General features: G+C 28.3%; 1 protein-coding gene across 2 annotated transcripts; it reads left to right on the top strand.

Annotated features, from left to right (window-relative positions):
• Nucleotides 1-21,443, top strand: LOC126836171 (3-hydroxy-3-methylglutaryl-coenzyme A reductase). Of its 2 annotated transcripts, none has more exons than XM_050569347.1 (16): nt 1-219; nt 14,649-14,827; nt 14,911-15,025; nt 15,902-15,980; nt 16,053-16,356; nt 16,438-16,586; nt 16,885-17,010; nt 17,144-17,286; nt 17,358-17,545; nt 18,658-18,852; nt 18,922-19,166; nt 19,253-19,430; nt 19,556-19,662; nt 19,726-19,930; nt 19,995-20,299; nt 21,229-21,443. In XM_050569347.1, the coding sequence occupies exons 2-16, from the start codon at nt 14,660-14,662 to the stop codon at nt 21,323-21,325; spliced, it is 2,604 nt and encodes an 867-aa protein (XP_050425304.1). In that variant the 5' UTR covers nt 1-219; nt 14,649-14,659; the 3' UTR covers nt 21,326-21,443. The 2 variants fall into 2 exon arrangements, with proteins under 2 accessions (XP_050425304.1, XP_050425305.1); XM_050569348.1 differs by lacking the exon at nt 1-219 and adding an exon at nt 6,774-7,053.
• The last annotated feature ends 44 nt before the right edge of the window (nt 21,444-21,487 follow it).

Genomic DNA, 21,487 nt, shown 5'->3' with positions numbered 1-21,487 from the left:
AATTATATTGATAATATTTCAAGCCTTACTTTTTTCTCATGTATTATTATAGTTTAACGTTACTAGTACTCATGAACTAAAAAGGAATATACGTGCTTTTGATTCGTTACCTAAACTAATAATAAAATATAATATTGTACTTAATTTGTAATGAAATCAAAGTATGCTTAGTAAAGTTATGTCATTTTTGCACAATTGCATTCATCACAACACGGAACAGTAAGTTTTTTTTAATAATAATTCTAATTTGTTTTAAAAAAACTAATGTATAAACATATTCTATACTGACATATTACTTTACACCTAGTCAGTATGTAGTAGTTAATAAATAAAAATTATAATTAAAAAAATAATAATTGTACAATGAAATTTGCCATTAGTCTTATAAAGTATTCAAGTTTTAATTAAATGTCTTTTGGGTTATGATGACTATTATATTAATTTTGTGTAGTATGCGGACTCTGTGCTCAGTATCAGAACTGTTTTATATTGTGAAAATCTAGTATTATAACAATCTGATGTAAACATTACATTAATTATTTTTGTTATCTAACAAATCATATTTATTGATATTTATTAGCTTCTTTTGTGTGTATATTTATATACACCTATTTTTTTATTTTATATATCCTAAACGATGATGCAACATTAAAATGGCTTAGCCATTATGAAGTGTAATTTTTATGATGTAATGTGAAGTTTTTCTTAGTAAAATAGATAACAAAATTTTAAACCATTTTTTTACAATTATTTCTATTAGTTAAATAAATAGTAATATTTTTTTTATTATTATTTATTGACTTAAAGTTGTTTCAAGTATTTGAATCAACCTCAATAATAAAATAGGTTTATGTGATTGTTTTAAATAGCTCAATAGATAAAATTAAATACATTAAACTACAAATTTAACTATGTATTTGAAAGAGTATACAATCAATATTTCGTCGTAATGGAATTGTGTTTTCTTACTCTTAAATGTTACTTAATAACATTAGAAAATGTGCATAATATTATAGTAGGATAAAGTCTATGAAACTAAAACTAATGAATGATTCTTATTAGTAGTTTTTATAATTTATTTTGATAGTTTTGTTCTAAATTTGGTATTTAACTATTTTTGGGACACCCTTTATATAGTATATAGGTACTTAAATTAGGTACTATCCTATTGATACTTGATTTTTTATTTTTAAATGTGAATTGTTGTGATGTTTAAGAAAGTTGGTTCTAACAAATTGTCTAGTATTGATGCTGTTTTACTGTTATTAATATAAAACTCTCACTTAACTTTAAAGGGTTAGGAATACTATAGAAGGAAAGGTGGAGTGTAGTAGTATTTTTATCTGCGCGCATTTCCCCACTGCAATTCCCTCCCATTCCAACTTTACAACTCTTATAACTTTAAAAATAGTTATCCGAAACTGGTTACTGACCAGTCAAAATCGTTAGTACATTATTTTTAATTTAAAAAGTTAATAAAATATGTATGTTACCATTTAAGTTTCAATAGTTGCTATCAAAAAAAAAACTAAGTTGGGAGGGGGATAAAAACAAAACAAATTGTGAAAAATTGAGATCACATTGTTTAAAAAAAATATGAAAAAAAAAATTTTAATTTCCTATTAAACCCTTATGAGATTATAAGTAATTCACGATAAGTGGATCGCCCTTTATTTTTTATTTTTTATTACAAGTCCATAAGAACACAAAGGGGGTCACCTTACAGTATTACGTCCCCTGTGTTCTCGGCACCGTTTATTGATGACAAGACTAGAATATAATATTATACAATTTAAATACAAAAAAGAGTGGACTCTATTAATGGATCTTTGGCCTTTAGCCCACATTAAACTGCTAAATACTATATGCTATACTATTTTAAGTGGATCACCCTGTAGTTTAATGTATAGAATATACATAATAAGTAATCACATAAATAGTTTTGAAATACAACAGTTTGATAAAATCGAATTAAATAACAATTATTGATAATAACATTATTAATGGTTAGTTTAGTTTTTAAATAAACTACATTAATAAACTGTATCTAAAAATCGTCAATTCTGTTTAAATTATACCTAAAGTAACGATTAGCAATTTTAAAAATATTATATTATATATAGTAATTTTTTCTAGCTATATATTTTAACTTGGGTTTTGTTCATATAACTGTGTATTTATGTATCGTTTTAGCACTACTTTTTATGTATAAAACAATTTATGCTCGTATGAAAGTAGATACCTATAATGCATTCTCCGTTCTCGACATTGTAACTAAAATAATAATAATAACAAACAAAGAATTGTGTTTTCTTCCAAGGCGTGATAAAATGCTTTTGAAATCGCCACATTGTTTCCGCTCATTTATTTTCCAAGATAGTGTATAATTTTCAATATTACTGAACTTCAGGGCATGAATTTTACAAAATATTTACTAAGTAGTTTACTTTCTAAGTAAGAATAACCTTTTATTTATACAAATTATCCATAAAAACTTATTAAAATTGTTAAATAAATCACAAGCGTTTTTCGCACAACCATAATATTAATTGTATAATTTTTTACTATTATAGATTTTTTTCAGTTAAGTTGATATTTTTTTATATTTGTGTTGCCGGTTTGTTATTGCCTTTGTATTGTCTCCTAATTATGAGGCAAATGTAGGGCCCTTAAATAAAGTAAATTTGCACTTACGTCTTATGTTTTGATGATATTGTGACCAAGAATGGATATTAGATTATATAGTTTTATTTAACCTTCATCCGGTCGCGTTCCTTTCCGTAGCACTCACGGGCGCGGTTAGGTTAGGTAAATTGCGTTGTTTTTTTTAGTTTTTTGTCCTACCCTTCATTCAAAATATTTAAGATCGTGATAAATTTAATGAAACCATCTAGTAAATAATATGCATAGTAAAACAATATAATATATTACTAGGAAGCTATAAACAAATAATAATGAAAGCCACAACTTTCGCAACAAACGTAGAACATTGAAAAAATAAAGACCTTTTTGTTTTTTTTTTATTGTGAACTTTTAATTAATCAATCATTTTTTTAAATCGATAATCATAATAATATTTAGTATAGGTACATAAATAAATGCATGTAAGTGCAGTAAAAATAACTCGTGGACATAACTCTAAACTCATGCGTGGTGTCTCAAACGCCATTGTATCAGTATTGACTATTGTATTTTTTTATAACGGTTAATCATTATTATCGTTGACATAACTGTCAAACAACTGTTACTGTACTTTTGCAAACAACATAGTCGTGTATTTTTTAGTGTTACTTATATCAAAACCTTATAGCCCTTATGGGATATATTTGTCTAACCTTACATTATTTTAACTTTGATAGTTTTTGAAAAATCGATGAATGTATTATTTGTTTTGAGTTTTGACTTTTGGTGTAAGCGCCAAGCGGGTTTAACAATTATCAAACATAAAACAAGTACTAGTATCACCATAGAATAACCAGAAGAAAAACCTAGGCCGACATTTTGTTTTTGCGGATTATGTAAAATTATGCTTTTTCCTGGAATTATCTATAGTCCATATATAATACCCTGGCTCCCAGCCGCAAACAAATTATGGAAGCTGCCTCTTTCGGCGGCTCATAAAAACCATGTAATTTTTTTTAAACTTCCTTTGTGGTGATACCAACACTTGTTTTATGTTAGATAATAATTATGTATCATTTGTTTTCTTATGATAAAAAAAAAGGTTGGTACATTTAAGAGGTTATAACATAGAATGGTCTATTCTGAATAGATGAAAGCAGAAGGGTCACAATGTAAACATAAAGTTAAGATCATTTTTAACGATATATTGAGTATTATTTTATGTTATACATAATATCTATACATTACGAATAATAATAATGTATCGATATAATATTACAGTGGTGTAGTTTTAAGATGGCCGGCATGTTTTTGTGTGATAAGTATCTGTTCCGTGTTGATTTTATCATTATCCGGGGCCTGCCTAAAACAGAACATGCGAACTGTTATTAACGACAAGTTAATAGTTATTTTTAAAGTATGATTTTTTTAGTTGCAGTTTTTAAGAAAACGAATAAAAAAAATCGTTTATAAGTATAGATTAAATAGGAAATTAAACGACTTTCAAAAAATAAAATGCTCATTTTTCAATAATTTATTACTGATAAAGAACTGAAATATGTCAAAGCATATTTCATATGGTATATGGTAAAAATATCCTTAAAAATGTATAAAAATCTTGGTTTATCATATCTTTATGAAATTATTAATCGTTAAAATTGATTCGAAGCTAGAAAAATAAAAATAAATAATTTGGTATTTGAGAAAACGAGTTTGTAATATTTTGAATTTGTATTATACTCACAGCTTAGGAAATCAGAGTAAATTAGTTGTAAATGGTATCAGTAAATATCAGTTATGTTATACTGACTAAGTCCAAATTGTTAATACACATTGGTACTATACTACTACAACCATTATATTTAATGATTACAATAATAAACATATTATAGTTGTATGAAGTGCAAACGTTAATGAGTAAACGCTTTAATTATTTATTTATTTTAGTATCAATATCCGTCGACGTTACTCTTCACTTCAACTGATCGTATTAGTGTAATGATGAAATAAATGTCATAAATATCGTAATGGTGTACTTTCCAAAAATTGTAGTTCTCGAAAAATATAAAACTAAAAAAACATCGAAGCTAAAATTATCCTCATTAAAAGTTGTCACGGTCCACTACTCTACATATCTTTATCGAAAATGAAAACGATGTCGTTAAATGTGACGTTTGTCTTTCTTGCATTTATAAGTTCATTAATTTTCAATAAACTGTTATAGCTTTCTTTTATATTTATATATATATATATATACACGAAGGTGTCTATTATTTTGGACTTTTTCGAATTGTTATGCTCCAAGGTCACAAAACTACTCTATTGGATAAAAAAATGCTCTTTAAGTTTCACTGCTCTAGATCGTGCATATGATAGTAAAGTTTTCCACATAAATAACACGAGATATTTGCCGATGTAGCGATCGACCGTATTATTGATCATAATACGTATTGTTAATAAAATATATAAAATCGTATTATAAAATTACAATTAAAAAACCCGGTTTTCGCCAAATGATGTAGGTTTTGTTTGTCAGTATAATACCTTAAAACAAAAGCTACACAAGAATCTTACGTCATCAATGAAGGTCATCAATATTTCTTATTATTATAAATCCAAATATTATACAAGTTAATTTTCTATCTTCCATAAAGCATATGCTCATGGCGTAGATAAAGAGTTACCATAAAAATATGAAAACAAGTTTTAAAGCAATTTTACAAAAGTATAAAGAATATCAGAAATACTTAAAACTAAAATATTAGTTTATTATTAAGATTCTATTAGCCATACAACGGATTAACGCCATAAAACACGTATATCATTAATTTGAGTCTTTTCGATAAAAAAATACGATTTCATATATTATATTAACGTGAATATTGTAATTCATAATACTATAGATTAAATATACCAGTATTTAATACACAAAACTACATGTTTTTTTAGAATTGGACAATAATTTTACATATTTAAAAAATAAAAAGTGTTAAACTAGAATTGAGTTAAAACGATTTAAGGATATTAAATTACCATTGGTATGTGTAATAAATTACACATACCAATGGCTACCACTGTTTATAGAAAAAATAAAAACCAATAACACGGAAAACTATATCGATTATATATCTAACTTGAAATAAATACTCATCTCAAATATCCACATTTTTTGTCTCTACATATATTTATTCAAAATTGTATTTACATTTTTAAGCATATTTTTACCCATCATTAATTGCCTGTAGGCTGTATTATATAATTTCTAACTTGGGGCTTTATCTTAAACAAGTAATTAATGAATGGGGAAAAACAGCATGAATTACAATAAAACATAACAATATTAAAAAACGTATAGCTTGTATGGAGAAAATCCATATAATTCGATTTGTATTTCTTCTAAAAGATTATATATTCGGACTTCCTATGTTCCTCTGGACTTTGTTTCCTTGTTTTATGAAATGTAGCAATATACTTTTGCTATGATGAAAAAAGTAACTAGTTTAAAAAAAATAATTAGTTTGGTATCTAATGGCTAATACCGAGCAGCTGATAAACCTGCCTTTATAATATGCCGTAAAAAAATTATATGAATAAACACGACATTTTTGGGGAAAACTAGAGATCTTCGACCCTGCACATGTACAAAATAGCCGACTAATTAATCTTCGATTTGTTCGTTTAAAGAACCTTCTATACACAAGGGATTTCCGTTGGTCCCATTTTTTTAATATAATTCGAAAATATTGAAAAAAATTCGATAATTGCGTGCTATTTATGTAGGAAACTTAACTACACAAGCACGATCTAGACTCTAGAGCAGTAAAATTTAGAGAGCCTTTTTTTACCCGCAGTAGAGAAGTTTGAGACTTTGGGAGCATAACAATTCGAAAGAGTCCAAAATAAAGGACATCCTTATAATTATACCCTAATCCATTATGATTTCCTAGCTTTCAAACTGTAAAGGAATTTATGCATATATGTATGTGTGAGCATTATAGGTATGCACTATGTGTGTTTATGCAGATGGCTATGGGTGACCCAGCTCCAAGCGAGTTGTGCAATCGTCGGTATAACAGCATTATTTTACTCCTACTCTGGCCTAGTGTGTGCTCTCCGGCCATCAGACCACCGAATAACGATGCGGTACATTTTCCTTTCAGTTCACTGAACGTATGGCTCATGTCCAGACCTATGTGTCGTGTGTTGGGTTCTTATAAGTCTTTCGCTTTCTGTTCGTTTTGCGCGCAATTTGAAAAATACACTTTCCTCGCACAGTCCGTTTGATTTATATTATTATATTATTACCGCCGACTATGACTAACGAAACGTTTAGCCTCGACGCTCTAACGTAGCCTGCGTTGTGCACGTGCGGTTTAGTCGAAGATAACTTCCATTGACGTTATTAGAAAAAAAAAATACTAACACTACGAGGTAAAGATATAATCTTGAATCAAATATAATAACAATATACAATAATAGTAATAAAACAACGATTACTGATCTAACTGAATTATGTGGTCATTCAAGTTTTTAATTTCTAATTAATTTAATATTATAAATACCAGAATGATCGTTCCAATATTAAACGACTAAATAAATATATTCTTTTAACAAATGCATATGTTATTTTTGATTTTTACAAAAGCTCTAAATATTATACAGGGGTCGTGTGTGTATAACAGTTGTATAAATTGAACCAACAAATGTTATTTTAATCTGTGATATGGTTAAAACTGATTAATGAAATATGATCATTTCATAGAACAATTTTAATAAATTAAGAACAATACTGATAACCTTTATATTAAAATCAAATTACATATACGCACATTAATTGTCCTTGTTTGTCTACAATTGTGTGCTTTATTTCATTATAAAATTACATTACTCATAGGTAATTGTATCAGTGTATCATCACTGTAATGTAAATAGAAAGTCCTCGTATTATAATGACCAATGGCTAGTGGCCAAAATAGTCCATATAAATTAAAAATGTACCGTTTGCTATAATGTGATTGAAGTATACGGTAGGTAATTGTATTTATAAAGTAGTTGACCGTGTCTATAGTGTTAAACGTTAATGAATAAATGTGAGCTGGTCCATTATTCTTATTCCTTCAGCCTTTACCTATATTATATTATAGTCTTTAGATAATATATATTTTAAATGATATTTGATTTCATAACAGTTGAAAAATTATCGATTTTCAATTTATTTTATTGTATTTTTTCTGTTATTAAACGAGTATGATCGTTTTTACAGTATTCAATAGATATTTATGGTTGATTAATGAGGTTTATTCAATAATATGATGCATAGTTTTTTCAACCTAAATTCCAGTTCAAAATTTGAAAACTTGGTACACTTTGTCGGAATGTAATTAATATCAATTTTCCGTACAAAAATTAATTGCTCCGTTATTTGATCAGTCATTACTCATTCGACAAATGTTGTGAGTATGTCAAACACATACATATTTTTTTTAACTTCATTTTAGATTTGTAAACCGCAGTGCCCTTAATAAATAACAACCGACGTGCTCGCACATAATTACCTTCTTAAGCAGAAATTCTATCGCAAATGCTTTGTTATTGTTATGGTACTCGAAAAAATCACATTTTATAAACCATCAGTAGGCTATACAGTGGATTAAGAAATATCCGAGTGGTATATTTTTATTGGCTAATATCATTTTAAAGTAGGTAGTATTTTTCAGTACATTTGAGGTCATCGTCAGGTATTCGCTAGTGTATAAATTCCATTAAAAAAGGGGAAACCGTATTTTATTGTTAATACTATGGACAATGTTAACTGTGAACACTGCATTGTGCAGGAATGTATAGTAATGTTTATGAGTATAAGCTTTAACGCAGGTGATATAGACAAAAACGAAATACCAAAAATGTTAACGGATAGACCAAAATATATTATAATGTAGAGTAAATTGCGGAAATTGTAAATAAACGAAGAAAATTGAAATACCTTTCTTTTTTATCAACTATCGATACTAGACTATTACTGTCGCCCTTTCAAACCTAAAGTACAGATAACTTTGTAATATATTACCTTTATAAGATTCAACTCGTTGACAGTAACACTATTTTTTTACATCCAAAATAGTGACCTTGAACTATCAATATGCAGATATTCTTTATCTAGAGTCTGAGAGACTATAACATAGGTACTTACTTTTGAACTATGTATGGAGTAAAAAGTAATTATTAAAATTATAATTGTGAATTTAAACGTAAAAAAATCTTATCAAGAAAAAGTTAAAGTATAATATCTGCTTGTAACGCTTTTAAATGAAACCCATTAAAATTAATACAACTGAAACCATAATGTACGATCGGTGAATATTAAATTAACAATTTACATTTTTTTGCTCGTGTCTCACAATCATTATTATAGTTGTTCTAAAATAAATGTAATCGATACGCATTTTATTATGTAACACTATTTAATATATAATATAACATAATATATTGTTATTACTTCTATAATATAAGCTGCTTTATCTTTATCTATTAGAACATTTTTCAATGGTTAAACGGTTAATAATGGGAATATTAAAAAATACATGTCATTTTTTCATTTTATTACATTTTGTATTACTCTTAGTATATTTAAATGTTTGTCTAATATAATTCTGGTGGAAACTTTGAAAACCGTGTTGTAACTTGTAAAGGCATTTAAATTACTAGTGAAAAGTGACATGTTTTTAAAACAATAAGGTTATGAAGGTATTTTTCGTGATGTTATTTTCCCCTAAAGTAGAATGTAAAAAAAAACATGCCGGTGGCATTCAAATGAGCTTATGTAGTTCACGGGAAATAAAATGCCTTAACAATATTTGTTTAAACTTGACTTCCACTGATTTTTTTAAAATTTATATTTAACAACCACACGTGACCAATGTATTATATTAAAGACACAGGAAGTAAATATGAAAATGTATGACTGTTGTGCAAAAAACTCAGTCCAGTTAGTATACGAAAAATGTATAATTATACAAATGAAGACAATTAAATGGGTATTTACTTTTTTATTTAATTAACTGTGGATAATAATAACTATACTTGTAGTACAGTCATAGCCGTTAGAGGTAGTTCAAGGTGCGCGTAAACGGCCGACCCTTATTATGTATAACCTAGCCAATACTCATAGCATAATAATTGTTGTTATTTAGTTGAAACGATTTTTAGCACAAACCAGATATTTACATTAGTTATGAAACATGACTCTTCGAAATTTCGCATAGAACATGTTGTAATCTTAGGTCAAAAGTGTACACCTAATACCTGTATAATGCCTAAACGCCTAGTAAACTGTCAAACCCACTCGAAATATAAAATACAACAGGTAGATAATTTGCGATATGATTATGAACGACGGACGACAAGGTTTGATGGATTTGCATAACCATATTACTATAAAATAGGTATATGTTTTTTTTATGGGGGGAGGTGTGTGTGTTTTTCTTCTCATTTGAGACACAACAAAGATTATTTAAAAATAGTTTTGTTCCCGTAGCAGCGCGAAGCTTATGATGATATTATTCATAAATATTTTGAAATGTTCATCTTTTTTTTCGGCTATTATAAATGTACATTTTCAAACTACATACCTATTCTATTAAAAATAGTACAATCATTAACTTGGCTTTAAAAAAACATACGTTCGGTTTCCTCGGTAATGAATAATTATTTTTTTCACTTGTTATACGTTTGATTTACACGGTTTGCATAAAAAATGTATTAATTGTTTTATAAATTATAATAATCAAATAATATGTATACACAAATAGTAAATTATTGTCTTTCAGGTGATTTTGTCCACATTGGTTTCATTTTATGTTTCTGTGAAATGTGATTTTTATTCTTCTTAATACCTGTAGTAGCCATTATTCATATTTCACTAATTGTTGTATTGAGTTATTACAGTAAAAGTGTGAATAGAAATCGGTCGCATGTGGTTCTTTTTAGAAATCTTGTATTATATACCCATAGCTATTGAGTTGCAGTTACCTTACTTGGTATTCCACCGAGCTATATAATATTTTAGCTTTTTTAATTACCGCTTTTGATGTTATTTGACGAAGACGGAAATCATTTTAAGTTCTTAGTGCTTTTTCCCTGTTTAATACATACAATTTGACTAACAAATATTCTTTAATATCGTGACGGATATTTTAACACTTACAATCTAAATCATTACACCGTTTTATCGTTTAGAACAGCTAAACCAATTAATACAAACATTACATTTAATTATCATATCTAGTTGTCGAATATCATATAATTTACACTTTTATATTATTAAAATCAATTTTAATACTTAACGACATTGACTCTATTAAGTAGTATTCAAAAATAAAGTTGTAACATAACAATGTTTTTATAAAAATCATAGAACTATTTTAAGTTGTGATGCACATAGTAAGACATATTGTCGCACGTGCAGCCCAACTGATTATGGCTCGACCGTTATACCAAATTATTTATTTTTCTATTTTAATATTCATATTATTTGAGTTTTAATTACACTAAAAATAAATGGTTAAAATTAGTTAATTTTAAATATAATATGACTATGGTTTTAAAAAAAAATCAAGAAATGTCTATTGTCTGTTTAAACTAACTACTTAAAAGTAAAGCTGGTACTTAGAATTTAATTATTCTAAAAAGTAGTAGAGGAGAAAGCCTCTACTGCTCAATTTGATAGGTTTAAGCTTGCTCTCCTCGATTTTCAAGGGACTATACTTGAAAAATTTCATGTTTCTACAGTTTTATGAGCAACTTTTTAAGTATCTTCCTTATGACGTTAAGTATTGATTTTGCAGTAGTTTTTTTTTTGGTATGTTATTGTATTACACCTATATTTGACTCAATGTTTGTTAAACAAAATCTACAACATGAGCGAAGAATTTGTTTGTATTATTATTTCGTCACTTCTTAGTGGCGTTTTATGACCAAGATCCTTGGCACACCATGGTTTGCTGTCAATATTAGTACCTATTTATTCAATATCAGCTTATTATACTTGATATAATGTCGCTATTTAAAAAAAGATTTAATTATAATATTAGCAATTTACTATTGAATACTTCATAAGTACCGCATACTTGCATTCAAAACAATTTAAAATTTTATTTTCTCCAATTAGATTAAAAAAAAAATTGTTGTTTTAAAATATTTGAGAAATATTAATGATTACACATCCACGATATCGCCGTTATGAGACATATACTAATATCAGATTTCATTTGATTGTTGTGAATCATGTCTAGCAAAATTAACTTTTTATCGGTATTAAAGTATATTTACATGCGTTCTCTTTATAATTATTTTAATTGTATAAATGTGTAACGAGTAATCTCAATTTCTTCCGTACTTAAGAGGTTTGTTTTCATTAGTTTTATGTTTACTGGTCGACTGCTCGTGTGAATGAAACACGGAATACCGTTATAGTGTTTAGTTATTTACATTATAATACAAACTTACTTCGTCTCTACGAAAGTTATTCCATCCGTTTGAAATATACGTATACATAGTGATATTAAGTGCAATCAGAAACCACATAAATCCTAGGAGGTCGCTGTGTGGTACCAAGGTAAACTACTTTCACTTTCTCTCTCCCTCTCTCTCTTTCTCTCTCTCATTATATAGTATTTAATGCACACTGATATTACGTTCTAGAAGCAGTACCGTTAAAAACATTTTTTTTATCTTTTCATTCTCACCAAACATTAAACGGAAATATAATATTATTTCCAATATTGTTGCCAAGAATATGTTTTAACCCTTTTGTATTCAAACACGGGTTTCCTGTTATATCATTATGATTTCCACGTGATTTTCTTTTACTATTTTATGGCCGTCTAATGTACCTTTAACATACTGTATTATATGTAATATTATGATATGTCTGACTATAAGTGACCAGAACTTGGTTGGGCCATTAATTTTAGATTATACAGATACGCCGTGCTGTACATAAAAACGACGACCGATTTTATGTAGGATTCCCACTGGCAACAGAGGTGCCCTCGTCATAGTTTACCATCCCCCTGTCTATAAACTATGACGAAGGTACTTCAGTTGCCAACGACAATCTCACAAAAAATCAGTTGCCGTTTTTTTGTATAGAACCGCTTATCTGTATATTCTAAAATCAATGGTTGTGCCGTTTTCAATTATTTATTATGCGCCGATGCTTAGCAATGTACTAATATCCGTCCACTAGTTGAAACTAGGGCGGGCAGTCTAATGTACTTGGCCTGGTTAAGTTTTAGGATACTCTGAGGGTCAAGTTTCTGCCGTATACAAGTTCTCCGCGTTGCTCAATCTCCTATCGACATGTCTGAATCTTTAATATTGTATAATATTTGTGTATACATGCTTCAAAGTCTTTTTATAGATACTGATTTCTACTTACCTAGTGATTAGTTAACTATGACCCAGCCAATTTGTCTTAAAATTTAATGAATTTGTATTGTTATAAATTATTATTATTTAACTGTTGTGAATGTGATTACAGTTTTCACTTGCCAAATTTATTAGTTATTTTTGGGTTAGAGGTGACTAGTCAATTGGGGCCCCTAAATTCATTTATGGATTGTGGGATTCGGGTCAAAATCCAGAAAGTCCCGGAATTTGTCCAACTTTGCTTTTTTGGTCATAAGTATTAAGTACAATTGGTAAACAAGATGTTTAAACAATTTTTGTTCTAAATAAAAGTTGTTGTAATTTATATAAAATAGATATATGCTTTCCTCCTCCAATGATTCCTAAAATGTACTTTATTGGGTCAAAATATTAAAAAAGTTTACCTTTTCCTCTTTAAAATTAAGAAAAATACCCAAAAACTGCCCTTATTTTTTAATTTACAAATACGGCACTGCTTTATACCTTTTTTTAAAATATCAAATTAATTCCAAAATTTATATGAGATATTATATTTTTTAGGCAGTACTATCAATAAATGTTGACAAATTAAAAAAAATATCAAAAGCCTTTCCTTTCGAAGAGGTGGAAACTTTTTCTTTATTTAACTTTTTGATGTGTAGTTTTAGGACTTATGGTCTGAAAATTAAATGGAAGATAAAATTAGAGAGGGGCTATAACATGTAAAATCTTTTTTTTTTATTAAGGAAAATTAAAAAAAAGGCGAAATTACATTTTTATCGATATTTGTATTTCCACCATCCATAGATTCATAGCAAGCGTTTATTTGAAAGTAATTTTAACAGGTTTAGTTATAATTATTCCTGTAGACCTGTGACTTCCTCCGCCCCACATGCTCTGTTCCCCCACTTTGCTCCGACCCCACAGCACTGGCTTTTTTTATTTTGATTGTTATATTTTCAATAGATTAATTTTTTTGAAATAACTGGTTACAATTCAGTACAATTTGTTTAAATTTGTTCAAACAACATTTATTGGGTCATTTGAATGCGCAACAGCCAAATAAGTCTATCACAGAAAATTTGTTTGTGGAAAACGTTTATGGAAAAAAAATATCTTAATTTTAGTGTAACAAACAGTAATATCGGACTATTATATAAATAACACATTACAACATTCATTTTATCCTGCCTATTGTAATAATGGGCTAATACATTTTCTTCTGCTCGTCCTAAACAATTTTAAAAATATATATATCTGATTCTGGCTTCAAGCCCTTCAATTAAGGTGATAAACTACATTTTGAAGACTATATAGTACCTACTTATAGTTTTCGGATTACTTATAGGCTTTCTAATAAAAATCTAAATTTATCTCTTGTGTTAAAATTTACAATTTATTGTTGGTATTTAATAAATTCAAATAATATATGATATAAATTGTATGGTAAAGAAAATACTCAAACAAATTAATTGATTGTTCCTGTATACTAAAAAAACATTAAAAAAATTAATTGAATTCAAATTTTTATTTTTATTTGATATAGGTATTAGTTAGCAATTGTTAGGTAAATAATAAAGTGTTATCGTTACTTATATTAATTTTTAATTTTTTTACAGGAATCATCAATATGTTCGATAACATTTTTGGTGGCATTGGGAAAGGCTGTGCTAGTCATCCATGGGAGGTAATAGTAGGTGTTCTGACCGTTACAGCATGTATGCTTTCCATGGACAAGACAGCCGATCCTATGATGTCAGCTGTGCCAAACATACCTCCACACAGTTCCAAAATTGTTGTAAGTGATCATCCGTTCTTAGACTATGTTAACACAATATGCACCAAAATCAGATCTAATAAATTTGTTTTAAACTATGTTAGGACGAAACCCATGCCATAGACGTTATCTTCATGACTCTTATAAGATGCATAGCAGTATTATACTGTTATTATCAATTCAATAATCTCAGACAGCTGGAATCTAAATATGTTTTAGGTAAGACAATAATAATAGGGAGTTTTTGTAAAACGTAAAATTAAGTATGGTATTGGTTAGTGGAAAAATTCTACCATTATACATATATGGTTGCAAATTTGAATGTGATAGTTACAGAAAACTGTCAAAATTGTGAGCCTATATAAACTATGTACGACCTTTTTAATATAAATAAAAACAAAAAACAAAGAATGATATTGATTACTAAGTCTGATTGCTAATTTTTATAAACAAGGTCAATGGTAAAATATTAAGTAATTAATCGTATAGTGTCAACTACTGTTTCAAGCTTTTTATTCCTTGGTTTGTTTTGCTGCTATAAGATTATGATTCCCTGATTGATATAGCCTTCCTTCAATTCATTCTGAAGGGACTAAAAATTTGTTTTTATCAAAAACTCAACATATATTCTTTTGTCTCATAAGTGTGAAAATTATTTTATTGACTCTCAAGGAACTTTTATAAACCGTATGAGTATGTCTCAGTTGTTTACGTTATTTTACAATTTTAAATTAGTGTAGGTACATAATATATTGACATTTTAGACATTGAATACTTTTTAACATTAATTTTAATTAGAATCTAGTTAATTGGCTCACAAATAATTTCTTGTAGTAGTATAGGTAGGTATTAATTTATTTTTTTCAGTTATAAATATTTCTAGTAAAAAAAAAACTTGTCCCTTTTGTGTAATATGTAAGTTATTAATTCAGTTTATAATTTTTTTTAAATATATATTTTCTAAATAAATAAGTTTAATAAAAAAACATTTTTTAAACCATTGGAAATATTATATTTTTACAAATTTTTGGGTTTAAAATTCAAATTACAAATATGTTTTATTAAGTATTATACTAATTACATTTTTTTTTTTAGGAATAGCCGCGATGTTTACAGTATTTTCCACTCTTGTTTTTAGCACTATAGTAATACATTACTTAAACGGAGACTTAAAGTATGCTTAATTTTGTTTGTTATAAATCTAATTTTTATTAACTTATGTTTGACTCCTTTTATTTTTTTTTAGAGATGCAATGTTCCTGTTCCTATTAGTTTTACTTGTTAACTTAAAGAAAGCTAGTCTATTAGCACAGTTTGCGCTAAGCGGTTGTTCACAGACTGAAGTGATTAATAATATATCTAAAGGAATGTCACTGTTGGGTCCATCTTTTTCGCTGGACTCGATTGTATGTAGTCTGGTAATCAGTGTCGGTATGCTATCGGGTGTTCAACGTTTGGAAACACTGTGCATGTTTACATGTATGTCGTTCATAGTCAATTATGTGGTGATGATGAGCTTCTATCCAGCATGTTTGTCTCTTGTATTGGATGTAAGTATTTTAATATTTATTAATTGTCATTGTCGTTGTTGAAATATAATTGTTATGAATGAATGTTGTATTGTTTGACAGCTTTTGAGAGGTGGAGATGAAAACGGTATGCCGTTCTGGGGAGACAGGTCTCAAATAACCGCTATTTGTAATGATCATAAAACTGATCCGATAACACAACGCGTTAAGGTGATAATGTCAGTCGGAGTAATGATTGTTCATGCACAGAGGTAAAGGCTTTATTCATAGCTCTAAAAATAGTATTTAGGATTTGCATAAGAAATATACTATCTATCTTCTCTAATCCTTCAATGATCCGTATTTGTATACATTCTCTGCTTTACTTTTTTTGAATTACTTATCCTTAGAAATACTGTTTACGTCTAAGAGCAGTACAATTTAAACAAAGATCATAATACAATAGCGAATGTATTCTTATAACGTGTTTTTCTATTTTAAACCTAGTAGGGGTTACATCCGGTTTTTCTTCTTAAATTAATAACAACTTACGTGTTTACTTCCTTTTAGTCGATGGGCGCTGAGTGGAATGGAATCGGAAGCCGATAATATGTTAGGAATACAAGTAACCAAGTTTGCAGTTTTCAACGAAACTGAAGAAAACAACCATCGTTCAGTTCAAAGTTCTATCGTGCAGTACGTACATGTGATTGTATTAATGTATTATAATCTACTATTAGTATAATTTACTATAATAGTAATACTAACATATTATTATCAGTTAAATTTTTGGTAAATTAATTTTTAATAAGTTTTTTTTTTTTAACAGTTGGATGGCTAGTGGAGCTGATCACATAGTTATATTAATATTATTAATGTCGATGATTGTGTGGTTCTGGTTTTTCGGTGATCGAGATGAATTAGCTAGCCACCTAGCATCGGTTAACCATCCATTACTATTTAATCAAACAGGTATTTATGATAGTTTAAAAACAAATGTCAACTTATAAACAGTAAACTAACTTTATTTATTTGTCATTTAGGTAATGTGCGTTTACGAGAACTACTCAAAGTTACTCAACACACTGAAAGCCAGACTGATAATCATAATGAACATACAGTGTCTTCAGATAAAATGGTTCAAACTGATGTTGAAAACATTATTGCAAAAAATGATCAACCAAATACACAAAGATCATTTGACGAATGTTTAACAATATATAAAACGCAGGTAATATTTTGTTTGTTAAAAAACACCAAAAATAAATACACCTCTACTATTCACAATGACGGATTTAAAGGTAAAGGCCCAGTCCGCAAAAATTACTAAGGGTCTATTCAATTACTGAGGGGTGAGGCCACATTCCAGTTTTTTAAAAGGGATACTTAAATTCAAATGACTATTTTTGTTATCACCATATTTACTAAAAATTAGAATACTATATACTAGTTAATAAGAGACAAATTAAACATTTCAGATAGGTCAATATGAGACACAGAAAAAATAATAAGATTACCCATGCACACCCAATCTATAACTGTTCACAAAAAGTCGTTTTCTTTTTGATTAAAACAGTTAATCTTTCTTCAAATACATATTTTCTATTCTGATTTTTCTCTTATTTTATTATCTGAATTGAATTGTATTTTCACAATTGAAGGGCTTGGAACAACAACCAGATAAATCCTTTTTTTTTTTCTTCAAAATTTGTATTCCATGGGAAAATGTTCACGAAAAATTTATCTACATTTTGGTGGAACAAACAGTAAAATTGGACTAATACCTACAATAATATGCATTTTCCCCCGCCTATAGTGATAAACGGGATTATTGGATTTTCTTTTGGCGGTCTTGAACAATTTTAAAAAGTGGATTTATCTGGTTGTTGTTCCAAGCCCTTCAATTACAAAGAAAAAAAAAATTGTGATTCTGGGTCCAGTTTTTCTGTATTAAATCCAGTCACTGTTGGTTCCACATTTAATTTACATAAAAATCACATTTTTTTAATATTTAGATTTATTAATTTTACTACAATGTAATAACAAAAATTACTTATTGGAAACTATTTGTACATTCTCTGCCAAGTAGTGGTTATATAAAAAAAAAAAAATTAATACCTTCTCAGCTTGCATTAAAGCTAAAACATACGAAACTGAGAAAAAATATTCTCAAATCCCTTCTTAGTAAGAGCATAGATCATAATTTACAATTTTGGTTGACGTCTAACAGACATAAAACGACTATTAGTCATAAATTGTATAATCAAATATAGAATCTACAATTATAGATTCTAAACACTATGATATTATTACTAAAACTTTATTATCTATTTTTGCATTTAGAATTCTGCTGAAGCATTAAACGATACAGAAGTAATGATGTTAATCAAGTCGAATCATATTAAGCCTTATATGTTAGAAAAATGTGTCAACAATCCTGAACGTGGAGTAGGCCTTAGAAGAAAAGTCATTTCCGAACAAAGTGATTTAAATGAAGCTTTAACTGAGTTACCATATGTTGGTTACGATTATTCAAAAGTAAGAATATAAATATATTTAAACGTATGTCAGAAGTTTGAAAAATATATTAAACTTGATAATTTTTAGGTTCTGGGCACAAATTGTGAGAACGTAATAGGCTATGTAGCAGTACCGGTTGGAGTAGCGGGTCCTTTACTCGTAGATGATGTGCTTTACCAAGTGCCTATGGCTACGACCGAAGGCTGCTTGGTGGCTAGTACAAATAGAGGGTGTAATGCTTTAAAATCGTGTGGTGGAGTTATAACGAGAGTAGTCGACGATGGTATGACCAGAGGGCCTGTTGTTCGTTTTACTTCAGTCACTACCGCTAGGTATGCGTAATTATTATATTTTTTTATGTTTTACAAGTCATTTGTGTGTTTTATTTTTACAATTGGTTTTTCATACTCCTTTTTAGTGAAGCGAAAATGTGGATGGACAATCCGGAGAATTTCAAAATCATTAAGTCTTCATTTGATTCTACTAGCCGATTTGCAAAACTAACAAAAATACTCGTCCGAATCGCTGGTCGACATTTGTTTATTAGATTTACTGCGTTTACAGGAGACGCTATGGGAATGAATATGTTATCAAAAGTTAGTACAAATTTACTCGATACAACAATATTGTTTATATTCTCAATTCTCACGTTAATATTATTTTCTCAAAAATATGTGTAAGTGTGTATTAATTTTAACATTAATTTTTATTTGAAAATTAGGGAACTGAAGAATCTCTGAGAATAATTGGAAAGTACTTCCCAGACATGGAAGTGCTAAGTTTAAGTGGTAATTTTTGTTCCGATAAAAAACCAGCTGCAGTTAATTGGTAAAATACTATATTCATACGTTTTCACTATTAATGTACTCATTCTTGTTTTATTCATAACAGGATCGAAGGTCGTGGCAAGTACGTCGTGAGTGAAGCTATAGTACCGGCTAGAATTGTGAAAGATGTGTTAAAAACTTCGGTAGCTGCATTGGTTGACGTTAATATTACCAAAAATTTAATGGGATCTGCAATCGCTGGCAGTATTGGAGGAAATAATGCTCACGCGGCCAATATTGTTACGGCGATTTATATAGCTACTGGACAGGTAAATTGTAAACAATTTGTTGTTGTGTCTTACACATGTTAATGTTGTAAACATTTGATTTCAGGATCCAGCACAAAACGTAGCTAGTAGTAACTGCATGACGCTAATGGAAGCCTTTGGTGATGACCTTTACGTATCCTGCACGATGCCGTCTGTTGAAATCGGCACGGTCGGAGGAGGTACATCATTGCCTGGCCAATCCGCTTGTTTAGAAATGCTCGGCGTGCGTGGGCCCCACTCCGAGACGCCTGGTGAAAACGCTAAAAGACTGGCACGCATTCTTTGTGCCACAGTCTTAGCCGGAGAGCTATCGTTAATGTCTGCTTTGACAGCCGGTCATTTAGTACGCAGTCATATGGCACATAACCGGTAAATAAATATTAAGTTCATTATAAAATTCTAATATTATAAATAGATGTTTAATCTTGAGTTTTATAAATCACATTCGTTAGTATAAATTAAAAAGTATAATTACTTCTGTATATTTGTTTTTAAATTTGATCATTTTGCCCTATTTATTAAATGTTTTGACATATTTGCCAAATTAAAGTAGATTTTAATTAACTAGTGCAATATTTTATTAGAGTTTTTTTTTAAATGTTTATGCATAAGTGGATGACCTGCTTTTGATATACGAGGAAATGATCACTTGGTCATTTAAGAGTCCTAATTAATCAACACACTTTTATAATGAAAGAAAACAATGGTAGCTCATACCATCAACATTCAATTAGTTAAAAAAAAAAACATTTTTTAGGCTCAGTAGCTTCTTAATGAGACTAATAAAAGCTTGTTCTATAAGAATAAAAAAAATGTGTATAAAATAAGTGGATTTAAACAATTTTTCATACATTTGGAAATACAAACAAATAAATTAAGTAATTAAATTATATTGTATTTTATTTGATATTTTGGCTGACAAATAATACTAATGATGATGTATATTATTTTATTTCAATTAATACCTTATAAATAAAATTTTACTTATGCCCCAACTGTTTAAATTACTTTAATTTTATTTTTAACTAGCATAATCAAATAACTCAAAATCAACAATACTGAAACAATAAAATAAGTTCAATAAAAAAAAATATATATGAAATCTTTACTATAATAATACAAATCTTAATAGATGACTACATGCATAGCACATACTCGTAAATACAAATTTCATACTTGTTAAGTGAAAATATCAGTTTTTGTTTTGTCGTTAGTTAAAAAATTTGAATTAAAATTTGTGACTTATTATGTTGATAATTCAATTGCCAATGAATTATTATTGATTTAAATTATTTCAGATCATCTACGACAACCATACCTGTAATAGAAAATCTTGAAACACAATCATGCCAACTAAACAAACGATTTACAGACTGCATATCCAGAGTGACGTAAAAATATTTTCATATTTTTATGAAAAAAAAACTCGCAATTATGATTTAATTGATAATCGAATTTTGTAAATACTTAACACCGGCATTTTATTATAGTAAATACTTTCTGTGATGACATTTTTATTTTGTTTTTATTTTTTTCCTTCTTATATTGGAGTACATC

Source organism: Adelges cooleyi, unplaced genomic scaffold (genome assembly GCF_023614345.1).
Source record: "Adelges cooleyi isolate 19-005CV unplaced genomic scaffold, UGA_ACOO_1.1 ACOO_flye_CR_arks_rails_tigmint_CR_PRNA_23, whole genome shotgun sequence".
NCBI classification, from domain to species: domain Eukaryota; kingdom Metazoa; phylum Arthropoda; class Insecta; order Hemiptera; family Adelgidae; genus Adelges; species Adelges cooleyi.
Note: the sequence above shows the minus strand (reverse complement) of the source record. Positions and strands in the feature narration are given on the sequence as shown.

Bases quoted from the DNA above. Each gene is read 5' to 3' on its own strand.
- LOC126836171 (XM_050569347.1), top strand. From the start codon at position 14,660: ATGTTCGATAACATTTTTGGTGGCATTGGGAAAGGCTGTGCTAGTCAT. The intron at 15,026-15,901 runs GTAAGACAATAA...TTTTTTTTTTAG, and splicing joins GGAATCTAAATATGTTTTAG to GAATAGCCGCGATGTTTACA. The intron at 17,287-17,357 runs GTATTTATGATA...TTTGTCATTTAG, and splicing joins ATTACTATTTAATCAAACAG to GTAATGTGCGTTTACGAGAA.